The 19,447-nt window shown below is 57.3% G+C and overlaps 1 protein-coding gene and 1 long non-coding RNA gene across 6 annotated transcripts; one reads left to right on the top strand and one right to left on the bottom strand.

Annotated features, from left to right (window-relative positions):
* Positions 1 to 2,439: 2,439 nt before the first annotated feature.
* Positions 2,440 to 9,463, top strand: LOC118933976 (uncharacterized). 4 transcript variants are annotated; one of them, XR_008993993.1, is made up of 10 exons: positions 2,440 to 2,553; positions 2,633 to 2,781; positions 2,861 to 2,919; positions 3,052 to 3,119; positions 3,262 to 3,354; positions 4,191 to 4,395; positions 4,617 to 4,689; positions 4,780 to 4,866; positions 5,635 to 5,736; positions 9,257 to 9,463. It is a non-coding gene; the product is annotated as an uncharacterized LOC118933976 (long non-coding RNA). The 4 variants fall into 4 exon arrangements; XR_008993992.1 differs by lacking the exon at positions 9,257 to 9,463 and adding an exon at positions 9,075 to 9,249; XR_008993994.1 differs by lacking the exon at positions 9,257 to 9,463 and adding an exon at positions 5,896 to 6,024 and having other exon boundaries at positions 5,638 to 5,736.
* Positions 5,661 to 19,014, bottom strand: ARHGAP33 (Rho GTPase activating protein 33). 2 transcript variants are annotated; one of them, XM_036928995.2, is made up of 22 exons: positions 18,876 to 19,014; positions 16,789 to 16,886; positions 16,625 to 16,709; positions 16,172 to 16,252; positions 15,931 to 16,068; positions 15,434 to 15,526; positions 14,731 to 14,853; positions 14,566 to 14,643; positions 14,414 to 14,480; positions 14,265 to 14,324; positions 14,022 to 14,174; positions 13,835 to 13,937; positions 12,509 to 12,653; positions 12,347 to 12,429; positions 12,151 to 12,258; positions 10,644 to 10,789; positions 9,853 to 10,006; positions 9,624 to 9,769; positions 9,471 to 9,545; positions 7,756 to 8,430; positions 7,279 to 7,667; positions 5,661 to 6,143 (listed from the first exon to the last, which is right to left on the bottom strand). In XM_036928995.2, exons 1-22 carry the CDS (start codon positions 18,879 to 18,881, stop codon positions 5,859 to 5,861), a joined length of 3,291 nt encoding a protein of 1,096 aa, XP_036784890.2. In that variant the 5' UTR covers positions 18,882 to 19,014; the 3' UTR covers positions 5,661 to 5,858. The 2 variants fall into 2 exon arrangements, with proteins under 2 accessions (XP_036784890.2, XP_036784889.2); XM_036928994.2 differs by having other exon boundaries at positions 6,030 to 7,667.
* Between the last annotated feature and the right edge of the window lie 433 nt (positions 19,015 to 19,447).

The raw sequence follows: 19,447 nt of genomic DNA, 5'->3' as shown, positions 1-19,447 counted from the left end.
GGTTGGCCTTTTGGATGGGTTGATATTTGAGCCCCACAGGGTAAGAGCCAATCATGCAAAAACCTTTGGGAAGAGCACTTCAGAAAGATGGAACAGCCAGTGCGGAGACCCTGAGGTCAAAACAAACTGCGTATGTGTAAGCAGCAAGGAGACTCAGGGAAAGGACCGAAGCTGAAGAGGCAGCAGGTGCAGACAAGAAAGGGACTCAAAAGGAGTGTGAGCTTGTTGGATTTTGTTCTGTGCGTGATGGGAAACTATTGGAGGTGTAAGTAGAGAGTTAACATCCAATTTACAATTTCCATTTTTCATTGATTTTGGTAAGTTGATTGTGTTTCTGGCCACTTTCTGAACTTAATATAATTGTTGATTCTTTACATGTTTTGTTATTTGCATGTGGTGACAATTGGGTCTCAGACCTTTCATCTTTATACTCTAACTTCTTTTTCTTGTTGTAAGATGTTGGCAGGAACTCTCAGCCTTGTTGATGGACATCTCTTTCCTTGCTGATATTAAGGGGAATGAGTGTGTGTTTCTGCCATAAGCATCATGTATGCTTTTGTGTTTTGGTCTATAATTTTTAAGTAAGGAAGTTCCCATTAATTCTTAGTTTTCTGAGGTTTTTCTTTTTTTCCCTAATCATAAGTGTTGAATTTTATCAGATACTTTTTCTGTATCTACTGAGTTAAATGTGATTTTTGTCCTTTGATCCATGAATGCATTTTACTACAGTGATAGATTTTCTTATGTTGAATCATCTTTTCTTTCTGGGAATAAGTCAATTGGGTTATCCCTTTTGCTTATTTAGAGGTTTTTGCATATATGATCAGAAATGCAATTGATAATTTCATTTCTGATTCTGGAAACTCTTGTCTGGTTTTGGAATTAAGGTCATACTAGCCTCATAAAATCAGCCTTACAATTTTTTTCTATTTTTCTGTTTTTGGAACAATTTGTATAAGATTATCTATACATGAAATGAAATGATTATCATTATAATGAATAGCTATATCATGCAATGATTTAAATTTAAGAAGATCCTCTGCAGGGAAAGACAAGTACAGAAAACCAGGTAAGTTGCCCCTGCAAAAGAGAGTGGGTCACTGAGTAAAATAGAATGCAATAAATGTATGTTCAGAGGTTCCTAAAGGACCATATTTGGAAGGACTTTATGGCAGAGACCAAACTGGGTTGGACCAAGTGCGTGATTAGCCCTGTGTGCCAAGGACATAGGAGTGCAAAGACAAGACTCCATGCGTTTGCCCTCTTAGTGATATGGGCTGGGTTCTGGAGGAGGAGGACACTGGGGATGCTGGGTGCAGAGATGAGGGGTTGGGAAGCAGTATCTGAGTAGGATGACTGTGGGCAGGAGATTGGGATGGACATGGAGGTGGAGGTGAAGAGGAAGTTGCTGCTTGGATTCAGCTCCTAGTGCAGTGTTCAAAAATAACTTGAGAGATTTCCTGATAAAATCCCAAATCTGCTTTTCTTGAAGAACTGGATGATGGCCAGGTGGGACCTGTATACATACACTGAATTAGAGCTGGGTGGAGGCTGCCTGCCCTAGACAGTGCATGAGGCACTGTCCTCATGAAATCCACTTCCTCTTGGCCCCTGGGTGCCTTTCTGTGATCCTGACACCTCTGGGATGGGGGATGGATGTTGGCATGGCAGGCAGATGTCACCCCTTGTTCCAGCTATGGATTTACTGGTGAGCACTGCTTTGAGGCAGAGTTCCCAGCAGCTTGCTGTCAGGGGTGGTGTTCCAGGACAGAGAGATAGAACCTGGAATCAAGAATCACCCAGTCAAGGAGGGATTATAGGTGCAGGGAATTGGCAACGGTGTTGCCCGGCAGCCCCCAAGATCTCTGGGACAGCCCTAAGCCTTTCTGCCCTTCAGTTGTCCAGGTAGATGGTGAGCACTCTGCTGGGCAGACAGGGCTCTTCCTCTTGGTGCTGTTGGGCCACAGCTCTGCTGCAAAGTTCCTGCTGTCCTCTGGCGCCAATCCCAACCAGTGAGTGAATGGGTGGTGAGGCCCCCACATTCCCAGGGCTCCGAGTCTGAGCCCCAGAGAACCTGAGAGCCAGGGCTCTCTTCCAAGGGGCCTCTCCACTTCATGACCCCCTTCCAACCCCTGATAACCGTCCTTCACCAGGGACCCCTCCCCTTGTCCTCTCAGTGAACCTTTCGTCCTCCAATGACTATTCCTGTTCTGCTGGGGCCTCCCATGCGCACAGTGATGTGAGCACCTCTCAAAGACCCCATTGTGACCCCTCCCATCCTGAGATCCACCTCCCATGTTCCCAGTGACCCCTTTCATCCCTTAAGCTCTCATCCTGCCATCTCTTGTCGCTGAAGTGTCCCCTTTGCCATCCATTCCTGTCACTGTCCTGCTGGCGCCCATGGCAGTGCACCTGTGCATGCAGGTGTGTTCTTGGGCCATGGCCTGTGGGTGCTGCAGCTGCCACAGGCAGGGGTGACCTGCGTCTGCATGACCAGCAAGAGCCCATGCTTCAGGGCTCATGGAGCAGGGTGATGCCAGGCAGAGCTGGGAGGTGAGCGCTGGCCCGAGGTAGGGTGGGGACATCAGAGCCAGCACCCCCTCTGGGCCTCACCCAAACATCCCCCATCCAGGTGCTGGAGCTGTTACAGCACTGTCGTGCCCACGCATCAGCACTGGTGCATGGCAGTGTTAGTGCCCACTGTGTCCCTGGGCTAGTTGCAGGCGAGCTGTGGACACAGCGTGGTTCCCTGTCCATGCTCCAGCTGGCTCAGGTGGACAGGTAACTATCCACACCGTGAAGCACCCACCCACCACTCCCAGCTACCCCAGACTTACCTTCAGACTGCCCTTTGCCCCAGGACATGGAAGCCAGAGCATTAGAAGACCCCCACCAATCCCAGCCTTGGGGTTCTGCCAGGTAAGCAGGAGAAGCTGGGGGAGCAGGGACACCCTTGTCCTCTTTGTGCCTCAAAGTCCCACTCCCCACCCCCAGCTAAGCAGCCTGTGGCCACTGGGTCTGGTAACAGGCATACCCCTCGTGGACCCCCAGGAGCTGTTGCTGGCCCAGCGCGAGCCTGACTGCACCTGGGAGAGCAGCTCCCACACCCTCTTGGCCAAGTGAGAGAGAGTTCCCTCCCATGCCCCCTGCCAGGCTGTCAGCAGCCCTCTGGGGAGGATCCAGCTCTCCTGCTGCCCTTACAGGGAAAACCTCCTTGTCTCAGACCTGCACTGCTTCATAGGCCCTCTTGCTGTTCTCCAGCCTCCTGTGGAGGGGCTACCCCATGACTGTGCGGCAGTGGAAGGCCCCTGGAAAGCGGCCTGATGTGCTGTTGGCTGCCCTTGAGCACTGCAAGTATGCCACCCAGCCACCTCCCGGGCAGCCCAGTCCCACGGACTGATCTCCTGCCGCTCTTCTGCCTTAGGCGCTTCATGAGGGTGCAGCAGTGGCCGAGGTTAAAGACTTCGCTTCCAGGCCACACCTGGCATGGAGCCCTCCTACTGGAGTGATGCCCCTCCTTACCCATCCACCCCCTCCACCTCCATACTAACTGGTAACTGGGTCCCAGTGCAGTGTCTTGTAGGCCCCAGAGAGGAGGGTACAGGATACCATGGATGGGGTGTGAACTGGGCTCTATCACTGCCTGGTTCTGTGACCCAGGTCTGTTTCTCCTCTGTCCAGTGGCTGGTGCAGCTCACTGGCACATGCTGGTCTGTGTCCAGGAACAGCCCCCACTGTTGACTGGGAACTCCTTGTGAGTTGCCCGTTCTTCTGCCCAGTGCCCTGCACCACCCCAGCCTGTTGCTGCTGATGGCACTGAGCCCCTTGGCCAACCTATTGGGGCTGTGCCTTCTCCTCAAACCCATGTGGCTGGGCTCCCTGCGCGTAGTGCTGCACCCACAGAGACTGAGGGAGGGAGGGCCCTGTACCACGCCAGGCCTGCTGCCCAACCATCTGCTGCTGCAGGTGCTGGATGCCCTGCCATTCCTGCGGGCCCGCTGGTGTGTTTGCATGGCCTCAGCTCTCATGCTGTGCAGCTGGTGCGGCCAGGCCTGGCCAAGGGAGGCAGCCTGGAGCATGGGCACTTACTGCACCACTGCTGGCTGAGACCCAAGTGAGTCCCTGCTTCACCTACCTGCCTGTGTCCTGTCCAGTGGTCACTGGCTCACCAGGCCCCTTGGCCTCCACAGGGCTCCTCCTGGGGAGGTCCAGGCTCAGGACTGCCCCTGCCACCTCAGACCTCTACAGCTTCTGCATCCTGGTCCAAGTCTTCACTGCTCAGTGCATAACCCCATACCCTACTCCACTGAGGCACCCCTCTCGTTTGGGTCTCTCAGTCATGCTTTCTCACAGGAGGGCTGCCCTGGGCTGAGATGAAAGCTAAACTGGAGGCAGGTGAGAGCCCAGCCCTCAGCCCACTGGTGTCAGCCCCCTACCAGGCCCTGGTTTGAGCTGGGGTAGGCCTAAGGCCCACTGACCATTGGGGCAGCCTGCAAGGTGCTCGGTATCTGCTGCGGGAGGCCATGGCCCAGGTGCAGGATGGGTTAGCGGGGGTGGGTGGTAGCTGCAGAACCTTAGGAAAGGCCCACGTCCCACACCCAGCCTCCTTTCTGCAGGACTCGGCTCCTGAGGAGAGCTCCCTGACAGACGGGACCACACTGTGCCCTGTACTCCAGGGGTCTTCACCAGGTCAGAGAACAAGGAGGGGTGGTGGCAGGTGCTGGGCACAGCTCATCTGTGCCCCTCCCTCTACTCCAGCCAACTGGTCTGTCTCCCCAGACACTGTACTATGAGGTGACTCCCAGAGCCAAGACTACACCCAGGCCGGTGCCCCCTGTGATGTCCCTAGGCTCCCCCCAATCCCAGGTAGGAGCCAGGGTAGGGATGTGAAGAACTAACGGAGCTGTGGGGCACCTGGGCAAGCCATGCCAGCTCTCTGCCATCACTTTCTGCAGGCCCTGGAGACTCCCAAGGTCACAGGCGCCAGCAGAGTCCAGAGGGGCACAGTCTGGGACTCAGGCAGCAGCCTGAATCTCAGCCCTGCCCTCTGCACAGGCCCCAGCCCCACAGCCAGGGTCAGCCTGCACTACTGCCTGGAGCCCAGGTCAACAGTATGGTTACCCCCAGAGCCCTGTGCGGCCATCCAGTCACTAACCTGTGACCTCTCACCACAGTTGTCACCAACCCGTTTCCCTGGCTGCCTCTCTTCTGACCAGGGACACCCCTCCCCACTTCCCGGGACTCCAGCTGTCTCTTCACTTGTGACCTGTGACCAACCCTGCTTTCCCCAGGGCCCTGCCCTGCATTCTAGCCTTCAGGACTCAGCCTCCTTGCTGGGGACCCAGGGCTCTGTGGAGCAGTTTGAAAGGAAGTTCTCAGCCAAGATCCAAACCCTGCAGGAGAATGCGGTGGCACACACGCAGGGCTGCCCTGCTGGACCCCCAGCCCTGTGAGCCCAACCCCTGCCTGCTGACCCACAGGGAGGCTTCCCTCACTCTGGGGGCTCTTGGCAGAGAAGGCCATGTAGGCAGGTGAAGCAGAGGACCCTGAACCCCTCCACTGCCCCATCCCACCCTCCCAGGCCTATCCTGGGCCCCATGGCTACAGGGAGGCAGCTCCAGCCTTTGTCTCCAGCAGGCACCCAGCCCTGAGCTAATCAGAGGCCTCTCCTCCGGCCTGCAGAAGTGAGAAGTGGGCCCCGGCGGGAGTCCTCTGGGCACCTTCCTCCCTGCTGAGGTAAGTCTGTGTCCACTTCTACCCTACTGCTTCCCAGGATGATCTGCTAGAGGAGATCTTAGCAGAGCTGCAGGGTGGATGCCAGCGCAGACAGACCCAGCCTCGACCCCACTCCTAACACATCAGATTCTTAGGGTGCCCATGGCCCCCTCTCTGCAGATATTACCCCTTAGAGTGACTCCCCACTCAGCACCTGCTGAATGATAAAATGAAATAAGATGATAAAGCAACCCATCTGGCTCCACTTCTTCATTCACCGAGCCTGGTCCCAGCATGACACTAGCGGCCACATTTTCACCATTTTTATTCATTAATTTTGCCAGGTGGTTTAGTCGGGTGTGTAGGGCAAGATGGGCAGCAGCTGTCCCCCCACCCCCTGTGCACAGGTCAGGACATGCTGGGGGCTCCTGGAAGGAGAGGGAGGACAGGGTGTCAGCCTAGCCCTCATATTTGTGCGAGAGCCCCCAGGATGGAGGATGGTGGGAGGATGGGTGTGCCCTTCACCCCGGGGTAGGGAAGCTATGATAACAGGTTAGGGACCCACATCAGAAGCAAGTTACAAAGTTAGAAACCTGGGGTAGGGGTCAGGAGTTCAAGAAAATACAAAACAAGGGATTGGGTTGGGCCACAATCAGTAAGGGTGAGGAACGGGTGAAAGTTTCTCACAGCTCTGGCTCAACAGTAGCTTTGAGTCTGACCCTCAGAGTGGAGGGACCAGCTGGGAGTGGGGTAGGGAGGAGGGGGACCAGCCCCCTCTCTTCCTTGCCCCCCATTCCTGTACAAGGACCCTCGGGGGTGCTCGCCCCCCCTCCTGTAAGCTGGCGGGGCTGCCCTGTAGAGCAGGAGAGGCTCAGGAGGGCCCCAGGGCCCGGGCACCCTGTGAGGGGTGTGGGGACCCCAGGGAGCCCGCTGTTTCTGAGGGAGGCGGGGGGCTGGGGGGCCAGGATCTGACCGGCTACGGGGATGGGCAGGAGGAGAGGAGGAGCTGGAAGAGGCAGGTGAGGGACCTCTGGGCCCTAGAGCTAGATTGACATACAGGGGCTCAGGCCGGGTGGGGTGTCGGGCAGGGTGCTGGGGGACAGAATAGCCAAGGTGGTCATGGGGAAAGCAGGAGGGAGGTGGTGGATAGCTGAGCAGGAAATCAGGGGACCTGTGCAGTGGTGGCGATTGGCCAAGCATGCCATACGAGGCATTGAGCCTATCTGGGGGCATGGAGCGAAAGGGACTCCAGGACTGAGTGGGACCAGAGTAGGGGGACCCCTCCCCAGCCTCGATCTCATAGTACAGGTTCTCTCCCCTGTCAAGTGGTGCAGGGGGACCGAGGGGACTCCTCCAGATTGGGGCTGGGGAGCTGGGCTGGAAGGATGGGGAGCCCAGTGGGTATAAGCCTGGTTTGGGGACCCCAAGGAAGGACGGCAGGCATTCCCGGGGGGCTGAGGAGAAGCCAGCAGTATGAATCTGTGGGGGGACAGAACGCGGGAACTGGGCTGCTGTTTCTGATGCATCCCTGCACCCTACACCTGTCCTGAGCTGGGCACTGACCTGGGCAGGGCCTCTGAGTCCCCTCCTTGAAGTCCCCATGGGCCGCTGGCTTCTCACCAGGCTCCCATCATTTTGTTGCCTTGGTAGAGAGGGTGGGGGTCCTGAAACCCAGGCACTGGGATGGGCTAGGGGGTGGGGAGGTGGCCCACTCCCTGGGGTACCTGGCGGGTCACCGCCCACCTCCAGTGACAGGGAGTGGTGGAAAGGGGAGTGGGGAGCAGATGGGGTGGCCCCTTGCCCCTGTTGGCTCTGTCTCTGAGCCACCTGCTGAGCCCGCTCAGCCAGCGCCAGGGCCATGAGGCGTGCTGGGTTCTTGGGGGGTGGGGGTGGGGCTCCCCCAGGGCGCAGGAGGGACAGGGGTGGGGGCAGCGGTGAATCCATACCAGGACCTACATAGAGAAGAATGGGAAGGGGAGTCAGCTGGGTCTTGTGTGCAGCCTCGGGCTGTGAGACTGGGGTAGGCTGAGCGGGACTCACCAGGCTGGCCTTGAGCTCCCCGGGGACCAGGCAGTGCCAGCTTGTTGCAGATCTCCTGTTGGCAGGTGTCACTCAGCTGGGCCTCAGCTCCACACAGCAGCAGGGGGATGAGATGGGGGCGCAGCCCTGGGGTAGGGCTGAGGGCTGGTGTTGGGGTAACTGAGGCAGGTGCTCCCCCAGCCCCCAGCAGCTCCAGAACTGCAGGTGGCACTGATACGGCCAAGGGCTCTGAGATGTCCAGGGCGGAGGGTGAGGCAGGGCTGGTGGGCCCACGGGGTGAGAGGGCCTGGGGGGTCATCCTGGGTGGGAAGGCTGAGGCGGGGGCTGGGGGTGCTGGGCTGGCTGGAGGTGCAGGGTCCCCAGGGGTAGGGCTGCTGCAGCGAAAGGTAAGGGGGTCAAAGTCGAGCCCCCGGAGCCCCTCCAGGCAGCGAGGTGGGCTGAAGTCCAGCTCATCACCATCGTCTAGCCAGGCTGAGGTTCGGTGCGAGGGGGAACCGGAGAGTGCTGCCAGCCCAGCTGCGGAGGAGGAGGAGGAGGAGGAGGAAGAGGAGGAGGATGAGGAGGAGGAGGAGGAGGAGGAGGACAGGCTCTCGCAGGAGCCAGCAGGTGCCGGGCCCACAGGGAAAGCATCACTGCTGGAGTGGGGTCGCCGCAGCCTGTGTAGCCTCTGGAGGCCTAGAAGGGCGGTGGAGGGGTGGGCAGTTAGGGATTAGGAGTCAAAACTTCCCACATGCAAACATCAGTGAACTAGGGCACACAAACCAGAGGGCTGGGGGGGACAACATGAAGAGGTGCTTCCCTAGATAAGGTGACAATGGCTGTGAATCCAGGGGGAGCCGTTCAGGCTCATGGGGGTGATAAAGGAAATGAATGGCAAGTCCCTGAAGAGGAAGAACTATTCTAGACCCAAAGGCAAGAATGAAGTCTGATACCCCACGGGCTGTGAGCATGAGGCCCCCAGAATCTCAGGCATGGCTGCTGGGAGTGCAGACTGGGGTAGCCACTTTTGGGCCTTGCCCAGATGAACATGAGCATGCCCCATAGTATACACCTCCACTCCCGGGTACAGGTAGAGCTCACTAAGGAGTTTGGGTACAGCTGGGGCTGCTCATCAGAACCCCCAAAACCCATCGGGAGTAGGATGGACAACAACTCGCAATGGGCTATCCACACATAGATACCAGAGGGCAATGGAGAGGAATGAGCCTGAGTCACGTGCAGCCATGCAGATGGCATTGCACATAGTCAATACACCCTTAGGATCTCCTTTAATTAAAGTTTCAAAACAACTAGAACTGTGCAATCTGTTATTTACACAGATGCCTGTGCATGACCAAGGGATGGTGAAGTGAGGGGATGACCACCGAATCTGGAGGATGCCTCTGGTGGGGAGGCAGCGGTTGGGAGCGGGGGGCGGTCTGCAGGTCAGCTAGTGGACTCTTTTGGCTCTGCCCAGTGGGTTTGTGGGTGTTCATTATATTATTAATTTTTTTTTCAAAAGGAATGAATAAAAGACTGTTTGAAAGGACACTGCATGGACCAATGCTCACAGTGCGTCATGAACTGAGGATGATGCTTTATCTAACTCATTGCACCTAATGTCCAGATGAAAAACAAAAAAATCCATGACCCCCAAATTTGAAGTGTAACATTTGGGAACCAGCTCAGGGCCCCAGCCCTTCCCAGCTTCCCACGGGCACAGGCATGGTGCTCACCAGCCCCGCTGGCCTGCGATGACAGGGACTCCTCGCTCTTGGCAGATCGCAGTGTGACTGTGTCAGGCCGGTTGCCTGCCAGGAGAGGCAGAAGGGTCACGGGGCACTCCAGAGTGCCTCCCCCACCGCCATGCCCACTGCCTGGCCTCTGACCTGAAGGCTGTGTTGGAGCGCGGGTGCCCCCCAGCCAGGGCAGAGGCTTCTTTCGGGGGATGCTGGGGCCTCGACCCAGTGCAAAAAAGGTCTTCCAGCTGCTACCCCCAGGCTTTCGCTGTTTCTCACCTCTCTCCCCTTTCCTCCTGGGGTTTGGGCGAGACACAGGAGGCAGTTTGAGGAAATGAGCCTTCAGGCGGGTCCCGGGCTACCCTGGCATCCCACTCACCTTCCCACAGGTGAAGCTGGGGCCTTGGGAGCTGTGGGCTCAGTGGGTGCTCCCAGCCGGCCCTGGGTGCGAGCCTGGGCTTCCTCCAGCGTCAGCAGGCGAGTGGAGGGGCCGCTGCCCGCAAGGGACTTGGGCCTGGGGAGGAGGCAGCGGCCTGGGAAGTTGGGAAAGGGGGCAGCTGTCAGCTCCGGGGTCATTCAAGGCCAAAGGCAAAGCCAAGCGCTACAGCCCAAGCCGCAGCCCCGCAGCGTGCCCACCCGGGCTGGCAAGGGAGGGGGCCAGGGCGGGAGGGTCAGGCAGGATGGGCAGGCGGCAGGCAAGTGAGGAGGAGGAGTGAGGCAGAACGAGCTGATGGGGAGGTAGCTCCCAGCAGCCAGCGAGGCCAGCGGCTCTGGCTGCAGTTACCTCGGGCCGAGGGCCCTCCGACGTGCTGGATCCTGACTGGGCTGGGGTCCGGGGCAGGGCGGGGAATCTGGGTGGGGTCGGGGCGGGATCAAATCTGGGGACCTCCCACCTCCTCCCAGTTGGACCCATGGCCCCAAGCGCCCCTAGGAGCTACAAGGGGTGAAGGAAGAACGATGTCCGGGCCAAGAAGTGGGGATCCTGAGCGTAGGAGCTGAAATGAGAAGGGCGGGGAGGGGAGGGAGAGGCCGGGGCGGGGTCCTCAAGGAGCCAGGAGGGAGGTCCAGCTTCAGTCCGGCAGGGACAGGGTGTGAGCCCACTGCCCTCCCACAGCAGCCCTGACAATGAGGGGGTGATAGCCAGGACATCAGGCCATGGGATGGGCATACCTGCAGGGTCAAGGCCAGCAGAGGTGAAGGTGTCACTGAACAGGACATCCACGTGGGTGAGCAGGAATTCCACCACCACCGACTGCACCCGAACTTCTCGGAAGGCTGCTGCCCCACCCAGCCCCACTGACTCCAGCTCCATGGACCTGGATGGAGGGGGAGGAGGGAGGCCAGGTGCCATGAGCCCCGGCTAGTGGAGTCTGTCTAGGCCAGGTGGGGAGCCAATGGAAGCAATGACTGTCATTCAACACCTCTAACTTTATCAAACTGATCGCATCTAGAGCTGGGTTCTCCACCTTTTCCCAAATCTGCTTCCTCTCCACCTTCCCCATCTCAGCTAATGCAGTTCTTCTAGTGGCTCAGGCCAAACCACCACCTTTGGGTGGTCCTGACCCCTTTTTACCCCTCACACCCACATCTAATCGCTCAGTGATCCCTGTCAGTTCCTCCTAAAAAAATCTATCCCAAATCCAAACTCTCTACCCCCACCCTGGCTGGGCTCCTCAAGGACATCACAGGTCACTCTGTCTCCCTGTACTGTCCCACCCTCTACAGTCTGCTCCCCAGCCACAGCCAGTGGGAGCCTGCAGACCCCAGGGTCAGGTCAGGGCCCTCCTGGCTCAGAGCCCTCCCCTGGATGCATCTCACTCCTGGTAAAAGCAAAGTCCTCACCATGACCCATGACTCATAAGTCACTCCTTTATGTGGTCCCTGTCACCTCTCTGACCTTATCATCTCCTCTCCGTCAAGCCTTCATTCATTTGCTCACTCAGCTAAAGCCACACTGGCCTCCCTGTTTCTTTAATACACTAGGCACTGACTCAGCCCCGGGACCTTGGCACTTGCTGTTCCCTCTGCCTGGTTTGCTCCTCTCCAGATTGCCACATGGGTCCCTCCCTCACCTTCCGCAGGTCTTGACTCAAACGTTACCTTCTCAATGGAGTCTTCCCTCACCTAATTTAAAACTGTAAACCTCCTTCTCCAGGTCTTTGTTTCTTTTCCCTCATAGTTCTTATACTACCATCTGATGTACAACCTACGTTATTTAGAACAGAGAACTTGTTTGTCTTGATCACTATCAGATCCTCTGGGGCTTACTGGGCTGCTGGCCATAGAAGACTTCTTACTGAAGCCTTCCCTGCCATTTTATCTAAAAGTTTCAAAATGCCCCTGATCCTATGCATCTCCCTTCTCTGCCTGGTCAGCCTTCTCCTTGGCACTCATCACCATCAGACCATGCTCTGTGTTTTTCCTGTTATTTGGTCATTGTCCATCTCCCCCGTGAGATTGTGAGCCAGGGGCCCAGGATCTTGCTCATTGCTGTGTCCCCAGTGCTGAGAAAAGGAGCTGGCACACACGGTTACCTAATGACTATGTACTGAATGAAAAGAACAAAAGAGCAAAAGCTGGGTGGGTTACTGGGGGGGTGGGTAGTGGTTGGGGGAGACTTGAGGCCCAGTCCCTGGAGGACAGCTGAGGGAGGCAGCCTGGTGATCAGCCAGCTTACCGCAGCAGGTTGGGTGCCCAGACGATGGCCAGGTTGCGGGCATGCATGCTGGTGTTGGCACTGTGTCTTGCCATGCGGGCCAAGTGCCTCAACAGGTACTCCAGAGTCCTGGGAGTGCAGTGGAGGGGGAACATACTGCTCACTTACTGAAGCCTTGGGACCCCACCACAGGCCTTCCCATCCCCGACTGGTTTACCTGTAGTGTGGTGGAGGCAGTTGCTGGATGACATCATGGACACACACCAGGCGTTCCTCCTCCCCAGGCACAGACATGGCTTCCTGAGATTGTGCACAAGCATGAGGCGGCTAGGCCCGATGCTTCCCAGGAGCCTCCAACCTTGCCAGCTCCCTTACTCACGCTGAACTTCCCGTACAGCTGGTATGTGAGCAAGGGGTTTGGCAGCTCTCGGAAGTAGAGCTTGCAGAGGGAGGACACACTGTGGATGTCCTGCAGGAAGGCTGGGCCAGATAGTTCAGGAATCCTCTCACTGTCAAACTCGTGCCTGAGGCCACAAAGTGGAGGAGGAGGAAGAGTACCCTCAGAGCTGGCTCACCCAGCCTTGTCCTGCCCCACCTCCCAAGGTGTCCACAGATGGGTGCCTCTTCAGAAGCAGAGCCTTACTGAACCCCCAACAGCCATGTGAGCCAAATACGAGCATGCCCAATTGTTCAGAGGAGGACGCTGGGCTTAGGGGAAGATGACCTTGCATGTAGCTACCCAAGACTCAAGGCTGTCTGACTCCAGAGCATGACCATGCTTCCAGGAAGCTGTGCCAGTCTCCTGGCTTCAAGAGGCCACTGGAAAATGCAGCTGAAATCCCAGAAGCCCCTGCTCACAACTCTCTGGGGCAGTCCCACTGCTCTTGTGTAAAAGCTCTCCACATGTGACCTCATGCTGTGTCTCTCACTGCCTCCAGGCTCAGCGCTCTCACCTCATGGCCTCCTGGTAGCCTTGCTCTGCCTCACTGCTGTCCCCCTTAGACTGTTATGCATGCTGTCCCTCCGTGGCTCAGAACCCTCCTGTGGTGGACCCCTCACTCTGAGTAAAAGCCAAAATTCAAACAGTCGTCAAAGAGGCCTTGCATGCTCTGCCCCTGATGACTTCTGCCACAGCACCTCTGCCGCTTTGCCCTGCACTGGCTGCCCCTCTACCTGAATGCTCTTCCCAGGATATTCACAGCTCACCCCCTTACCTCCTCCAGAGTGTGCCCTCCCCAGAAGGCTTCTCTGCCCACCCTATTTAAAGACGCAGTACCACTCCCTGACTTGTTATTAGGGTCCTTCTCACCCCAATCTACTGTTCTCCACAGCACTTGTCACCTACCAGTAAGTGCTCTCATTTCCTTGTTTGTCGCCCTCTAGCATGTGAGCCCCATAAGGGTAGGAGGCTCTGGTTGTTGCACATACCGTATGTCCCCTGTGCCTAGTGCTTGGCATGTGGCAGGTACACAGTGAAGGGGAGTCTCTCCACTTGCCATGCTCATTCTGCTCTGCCTTTCAGGCCTCAGCTGGAGTGTCACTTCCTCAAAGAAGCCCTCCTTGCCCCCAGCCCTGGTCCAACCCTGCTCTAAGACCTCCTAACTCCCAATAACTCTGTGTCCCCAACACATGGCACAGAGCCTGGAATAGAGACAATGCTCAGTAAGTGTTTAAAGAAGGAAGGGGATTGGTGGAGGGCCCTCACCGTAGCCTCTGGATGTTGGATGACACGCCTGAGAGCCGGTAGATTCCATCCACCACCCCGTAGGCCTCAATAAACTCAGAGCAGCAGCGAAGCACCTGGGGCACTAGGAGAAGGCAGTGGAGTCAGGGTTGGGTAGGCTGCATCCTGGGTGGGAGGAGTGGGCTGGGCAGGTAGGTTGAGGCCTCACCATCCTGGCCAGAGTTGCTCAGGTGTTCTCCAAGGTCACAGCCAAACACCCTCTGCCGCAGGATGCCCTGCTGCCGCAGCCGCTGCCGAGAAGGGCGGGAACGCATGAAGGTGCGGAGGAGGCCAGCCAGCTTCCCACGTGGCCGAGGCACAGCTGTGGGGGTAAAGGCAGGCCACACAGGGTCAGTGCAGCCACTGGTCTTGTGGAGCAGGAGGCAGGGGCCTGGGCCCTTGTTTCTATTACCTGAGGTCAGAGAGGAGATACCCTGGGGAGTTGGGACACCACATGGGGGGCTGTCGGCATCTGTGGGACGAACAATGGGTGGAAAGGATGGATGGCAGGCAAAGGATCCAGAAAGCTCTCCCACCCCCCACTTTGCCCCTGGCACTTACCCCCCTTTAGTCCTGGACCAGGCCGCTCTGTGAACAGTTCCACACACTCACTGGGGAAGAAACCAACCTAGGGAGGGGTCAAGGTCAGTGCCTGGGCCACCCTAGCTGGCACAGTGCTCTGGCACCACCTGTCTACCCCAAGCCAGGCTCACCTGGAAACCTCGCTTGCCCCGCCACCAGCTCCGATCCTCTGTGGGTGGCATGTCAATCACTGAGACAATGTCTCCCACCTGGAAGCAGCAGGTAAGAACAGGGAGGCTCAGAAGGAGCAGGGGAAGTGGGGAGCCCAGTTGGAATCTGTGTCCCCACAGCCTCACCTCAAAGGACAGCTCATCTGGTGCCTGGGCCGTGTACCGTTTTATCACGTGGGCAGCGGCCACAGCAGGGATATTGAGTGAGGCCTCCTCACTGAGAAGCAGTCGCCGGCCATGGTTGTCCAGCTGAGATGGAGGGAGGATGTGGCAGGGAGAGGCCAGAAGAAGGCGGTAATAAAGGCAGAGGTTCCTCTTTTCCCAGTGGCCACCACCTGCTCCCCATCTAAGAGCCTCTGTCACTCAGAGCTCTTGGTCAAACAGCTAAATTCTTGCCCTTCCAAAACAAAGCCCCTTCCTTCTTGTCACATGTTCCAGGACTCCCCTGCCCCAAAGTCCTCCTGATACTCAGCTCCTGCACCTTCATCCCCCACAGCAGATGCTGTGCATTTTCTACCTAAAAATCCACTGGTTTAAGCCACTGTTAGCCCGGCGTTCTGTGAGTTACAGCCAGACCTCTTTCTAATATGCCCTGAAATCCTCACATCCCTACAGCCCAATGCCTGCTCACTCTCTTGCTTGCTCTTTCTCTCTCTCTCTCTCTAATACACATGGTCTCTCTCTCAGGCATGTGCCCACACATACACTGAAATACCAGCATCCCCTCCACCCTGGCTTGTTTCCTTCCCATGCCCACACACAGGCTGGTTCTTGCTCCTCAGACACCCTTCACTCACTCCCGACTCCAAGCCCCCCTGCCAGGGCCCACCTCCATCCAGGTGAGCACAGGCCCACAGTTGAGGTTACTGTCCACCAGTCCTGACAGAGTCTCCAGGTACTGCAGCAGCAGGGGTACCAGCATCTGGGGGCAGAGTGTCAGGCTTTTGTGAGGAGACCCTGAGAGAGCCCACTGCCCTCTGCACAGGGCTGAAATTCAGCCTGAATGCATGGGCCACTCTTTGTTAAGTACTGAAATATTGTCATATCGGTTGGTAAACAGGTTATGCTGAGGTCCTGTATGCCCCATTGGTCTGGCCATGTTGACTTCCATGGAACCCATGGAACCCCTGGAACTCCCATGAGCCTAAAACTAAAGCAAGCCTGCAGAACCCTGCTGCATTCCAGAGCCTTTCCATTCTGACTGGTTGGGACTCTGGCCATACCAGTGTTCAAATATTTATCTATCCACCTGCCTTGAAGGTTTCACACATCACTGACAAGGACATACCATGGCTGAGGCAAGGCCTGGGACAAAAAGCAGTTTACCTGGGCAGCCCTGGCACCCTCTGGGGGTGGGGGAAGCTCTGGGAGGCAGGAAAACCTCCGGTCAAATATGCAGCGGTGGAGGTGGGCATCCAGGGAACGGAAGTCATCATAACTGCGGAGAACTGGCCAGGTACGGCCCTGGGGGAGCAAGAGACAGAAGGGAGCAGTAGTCCCATTACACTGAGCTGAGGGCCATGGTGACCAGTTCATAAGGCTAGATGAGAGGCAGGGGTGGCCTCACCTGACAGGTCACCTGTACCCCAAACACCAGCTCATTCTCTCCAGAGAAACTGGGGCCTTCACGGTCTGGAGACAGCAGGAGCTGTTGAGGGAAACAAAGGCCCAGGTGAGGGCCTCACTTTTGTCCCAGTCCTGATCTCTCCAGGTTGGCACTGTCTAGGGATGGGTCTGTGTCTCCTTCTTGGACCTCCCCAAGGGCAGAGCCTGGTGATGTCTCAGGGTACAGGGTCCTGGCACAAAGTATACACCTAACAAAAAGTTGTTGCTGAATGATAAAAGAACAAATGAATGAATAAATGAACAGCTGTCCCCTTCTACCCTGCAACTCCTTCCACAACTGCTCAGGTAGGTGGAACAGCCAGTCCCAGGGAGAGGTCTCAGGGGCAAGGTGGTTGAGAATGCTTCAGGGATGGGTGGGATCTCACCCTCCCACCTGGTTGCAAAGCTCCCCTACCTGAATGTGGCCAAAGTCAACATTCTCGTAGTGGAAATGGGCACAGTCGGCCAGCCGAGGGAAGGGACCTCGAGGAGCTGAGAGCCTAGGGGACAGGTCATAGATCACTAGAGGCTCCTGTGCTTGGTCTCCCTCCTAAACTTGGTCTCTTCCTCACCCCTCACCTCTTTCCTGGCTTCCCCTTCACATTGGGCCCCCCAGTAGAGGGCAGGGGCTGCACTGAGCCCTCCCCTGGGCCATCCAGGCTGTCAGTGCTGCGAGCCTGTAGAGCAGAAAGAAGAATCAGAGGCTCCCAGGGATGGGAGCGGAGAGACAACGGGAGCATTGTTATCTGCCAGCCTGGGCCTTGAGGCCCAAATTGCTCCACACACTGCCCTGAGCATGGAGTAGAAGGGTAGGTCAGGGGGAAGTGAAGGCTGGGCTAGACCTGCTTCTTTGTGTGGGGTCTGGGGTTGGGGCTGGAAGAGCAGGGGCCAAGGGTGAGGCAGGGAGCGTGCATGCTGGTACCACCTCTCCCTGTTTGAAACCCTCCTGCAGTCCCTGCAGAGTAAAGCCATCTTCCCTATGTGCCCCTTCGTACCTTTCATTAATGTCTGGACAATCACAGCTCCCACCTTATCAGTCCTCCTGCTTCTAACCTCTCCCTTTCTGCCAGCTTCTTCACAGTAAGCACCAGTATAATTTTCACACCACACAGATCTGCCTCTGTCTCTCCATAGATCATGAACCTTCAATAGCTAGCTCCCTGTTATCTTCAAGATAAAATCTGCATTCTTGGGTCTCTGCTAACCTCTCCAGTCCAATCTTTTCCCATTAACTCCACCCTCAGAGTCTTGAACTTCAAGGAGTCCAACAAAAGCACCATCTTCTCATTTCCTTCTAGGCCTCTGCAATGGCTGTTCCCTCTGCATGAAACACTCCTCCCAGGCCTTTCACTAGGGCTACTCCTCACCCCTCAGGTCTCAACTCTCATGTTTCCTCCTCTCAGAAGTTCTTCCTGACCCTTCAGACTGTGTTAGGCACCTCTTCCGGACTCTTCCATCCCTGAGATTCCCCCATCCAGGGTTGACAACTCTGCCTGAGCTTCCTCATGGCCCTGAGTACTCAGATGTCACTGTCTGATGACAAGTTCATCTCCTCCACTGGACTGTGCTCTCCCCAGGATCAGGGCCTGCAGCTGAGTTCCCTGCCCCTCAGCATTGCCCAGCACAAAGCTGGTGCAGAATTGGTGCTCCTCACATGTAGGTTGTACCTGATTCCTCCCTGGGTCCCCATACCCAGTGCCAGCCCAGTCAAAGAGCCAGGTAAAATCTGATGAGTAAATTTACCAGCTGCCAGATGGGGATTCCTAGACTGAGTTCTAGCCTCTTCATCCTTTATATCCCTGCAAACTGGAGTTCATACTTGGGTCTCACCCCCAGGTCTGGCCCCACCCAGCCCATGAAGCTCCCCAAGGCAGGATGGGATCCGACTCTCTCTATACCTGGAACATGGGGTCTGCACAGAGGCCTCAGTGCATGTCTGTTAAGTGAGCGGATGAAAGAATGAGTGGATGAATGAGCAGGAGCAGCATGGTGGGAGAGGAGAAGGTGGGGGAAGGAGGATGAGGACAAGAAGATGGAGAGGACCCAAGATCAAGAGCTAGGTACCATGCTGGCTTGGGGCTGGGGAGGAGCGAGTAGGAGGGGAGCAGCTGGAGAGGCTGAAGTAAAGGTTCAGGCTGATGTGCCTTGGGGGAGGGTTGGCTGAAAGGGTTGGGATGAGGACGATGAGAAGAAAAGGGTCAGGCCGAGGATGGAGCCGGGTGAGGGTGGGGCTCAAGAACGGGAAAGGGGCCGGTGGTCGGAGGAGGAGGATGCCAGGCCAGGAAGGGGTGGAGGCTGGGAATGGGGACGTGAGGACGGCCCTGGGACGGGGACTGGGGAAGGATCCAGGGAGCTTCCGCAGGCTCCTGCGGGGACCACTTGGGGGGTGCGGGTCTTCCCTAGGCAGGCCCCTCCTTCTCCCAAGCCTGGGTCCTCGGCCACGGTCACCCCAACCCAGGGCGTGGAAGGGGGTGCGCGCTGAGGGGGCGGGGCCGGGGTCAGGACTCGGCCGGAGACCTGAAGGGGGAACCAGCGGGACCTCAACAAGGGGTGAGGGGCGGCGCAGGCCGCGGGCTCGGGCGGGGCCGGGGGCGGAGCGCGCGGGGCGGGGCCGCGCGCGGACAGACTGACGCCCGGACCGATTGACGGCCGCGTGGACCCCTCACCACCATGGTCGCGTAGCCTCCTCAGGCGCCGGCCGCGCTCGACACCCTGTTCGTCGTCCTCGTCGCCGCTGCTGCCGCCATGGCGACACAAAGGGGTGGGCGCGGGCCGCGCGCGAGCGGCTGCAGGCCCCGCCCCTAACGGCTGCCCCTGGTTCTGGCGCGCGCCCCCGCAAGGGCGGGGCAGTGGGGACCTGGCGCCGCTTCTCATTGGCTCCTTCCTTGGCCGACGGCACCCCGCCCACCTAGCAGCTTTTCATTGGCTTCGGATTGGGTCCCATCCTCGGTCTCTTCGGTCCCGCCCCACCAAGTTTGACAGCGCCACGCCCACGACTGCTTTTCATTGGCTGTTATTGCCCTCCTGAGACACACCCCCAGGTTCTTTCTGCTTTGCTTCCAACACTTTCTAAAGCTAAGCAATGGGTCCTCCCCTTGATCCACTCTCAGTCACCGCTTCTCTGACACTCTTAATTGGATTCTTCCGTGGCCTCAGGGCTTTTCTGTGTCCCCAAGAAGCTTTCCAAAGTCTCAAACGTCTAGTCCCACCTTGTCAGTCCTGACCCTGACCTCACCCA

The sequence above is a fragment of the Manis pentadactyla genome, chromosome 15 (genome assembly GCF_030020395.1).
Source record: "Manis pentadactyla isolate mManPen7 chromosome 15, mManPen7.hap1, whole genome shotgun sequence".
Taxonomy (NCBI): domain Eukaryota; kingdom Metazoa; phylum Chordata; class Mammalia; order Pholidota; family Manidae; genus Manis; species Manis pentadactyla.
The sequence above is the reverse complement of the archived record's forward strand: the minus strand, read 5'-3'. Positions and strand labels throughout refer to the sequence as shown.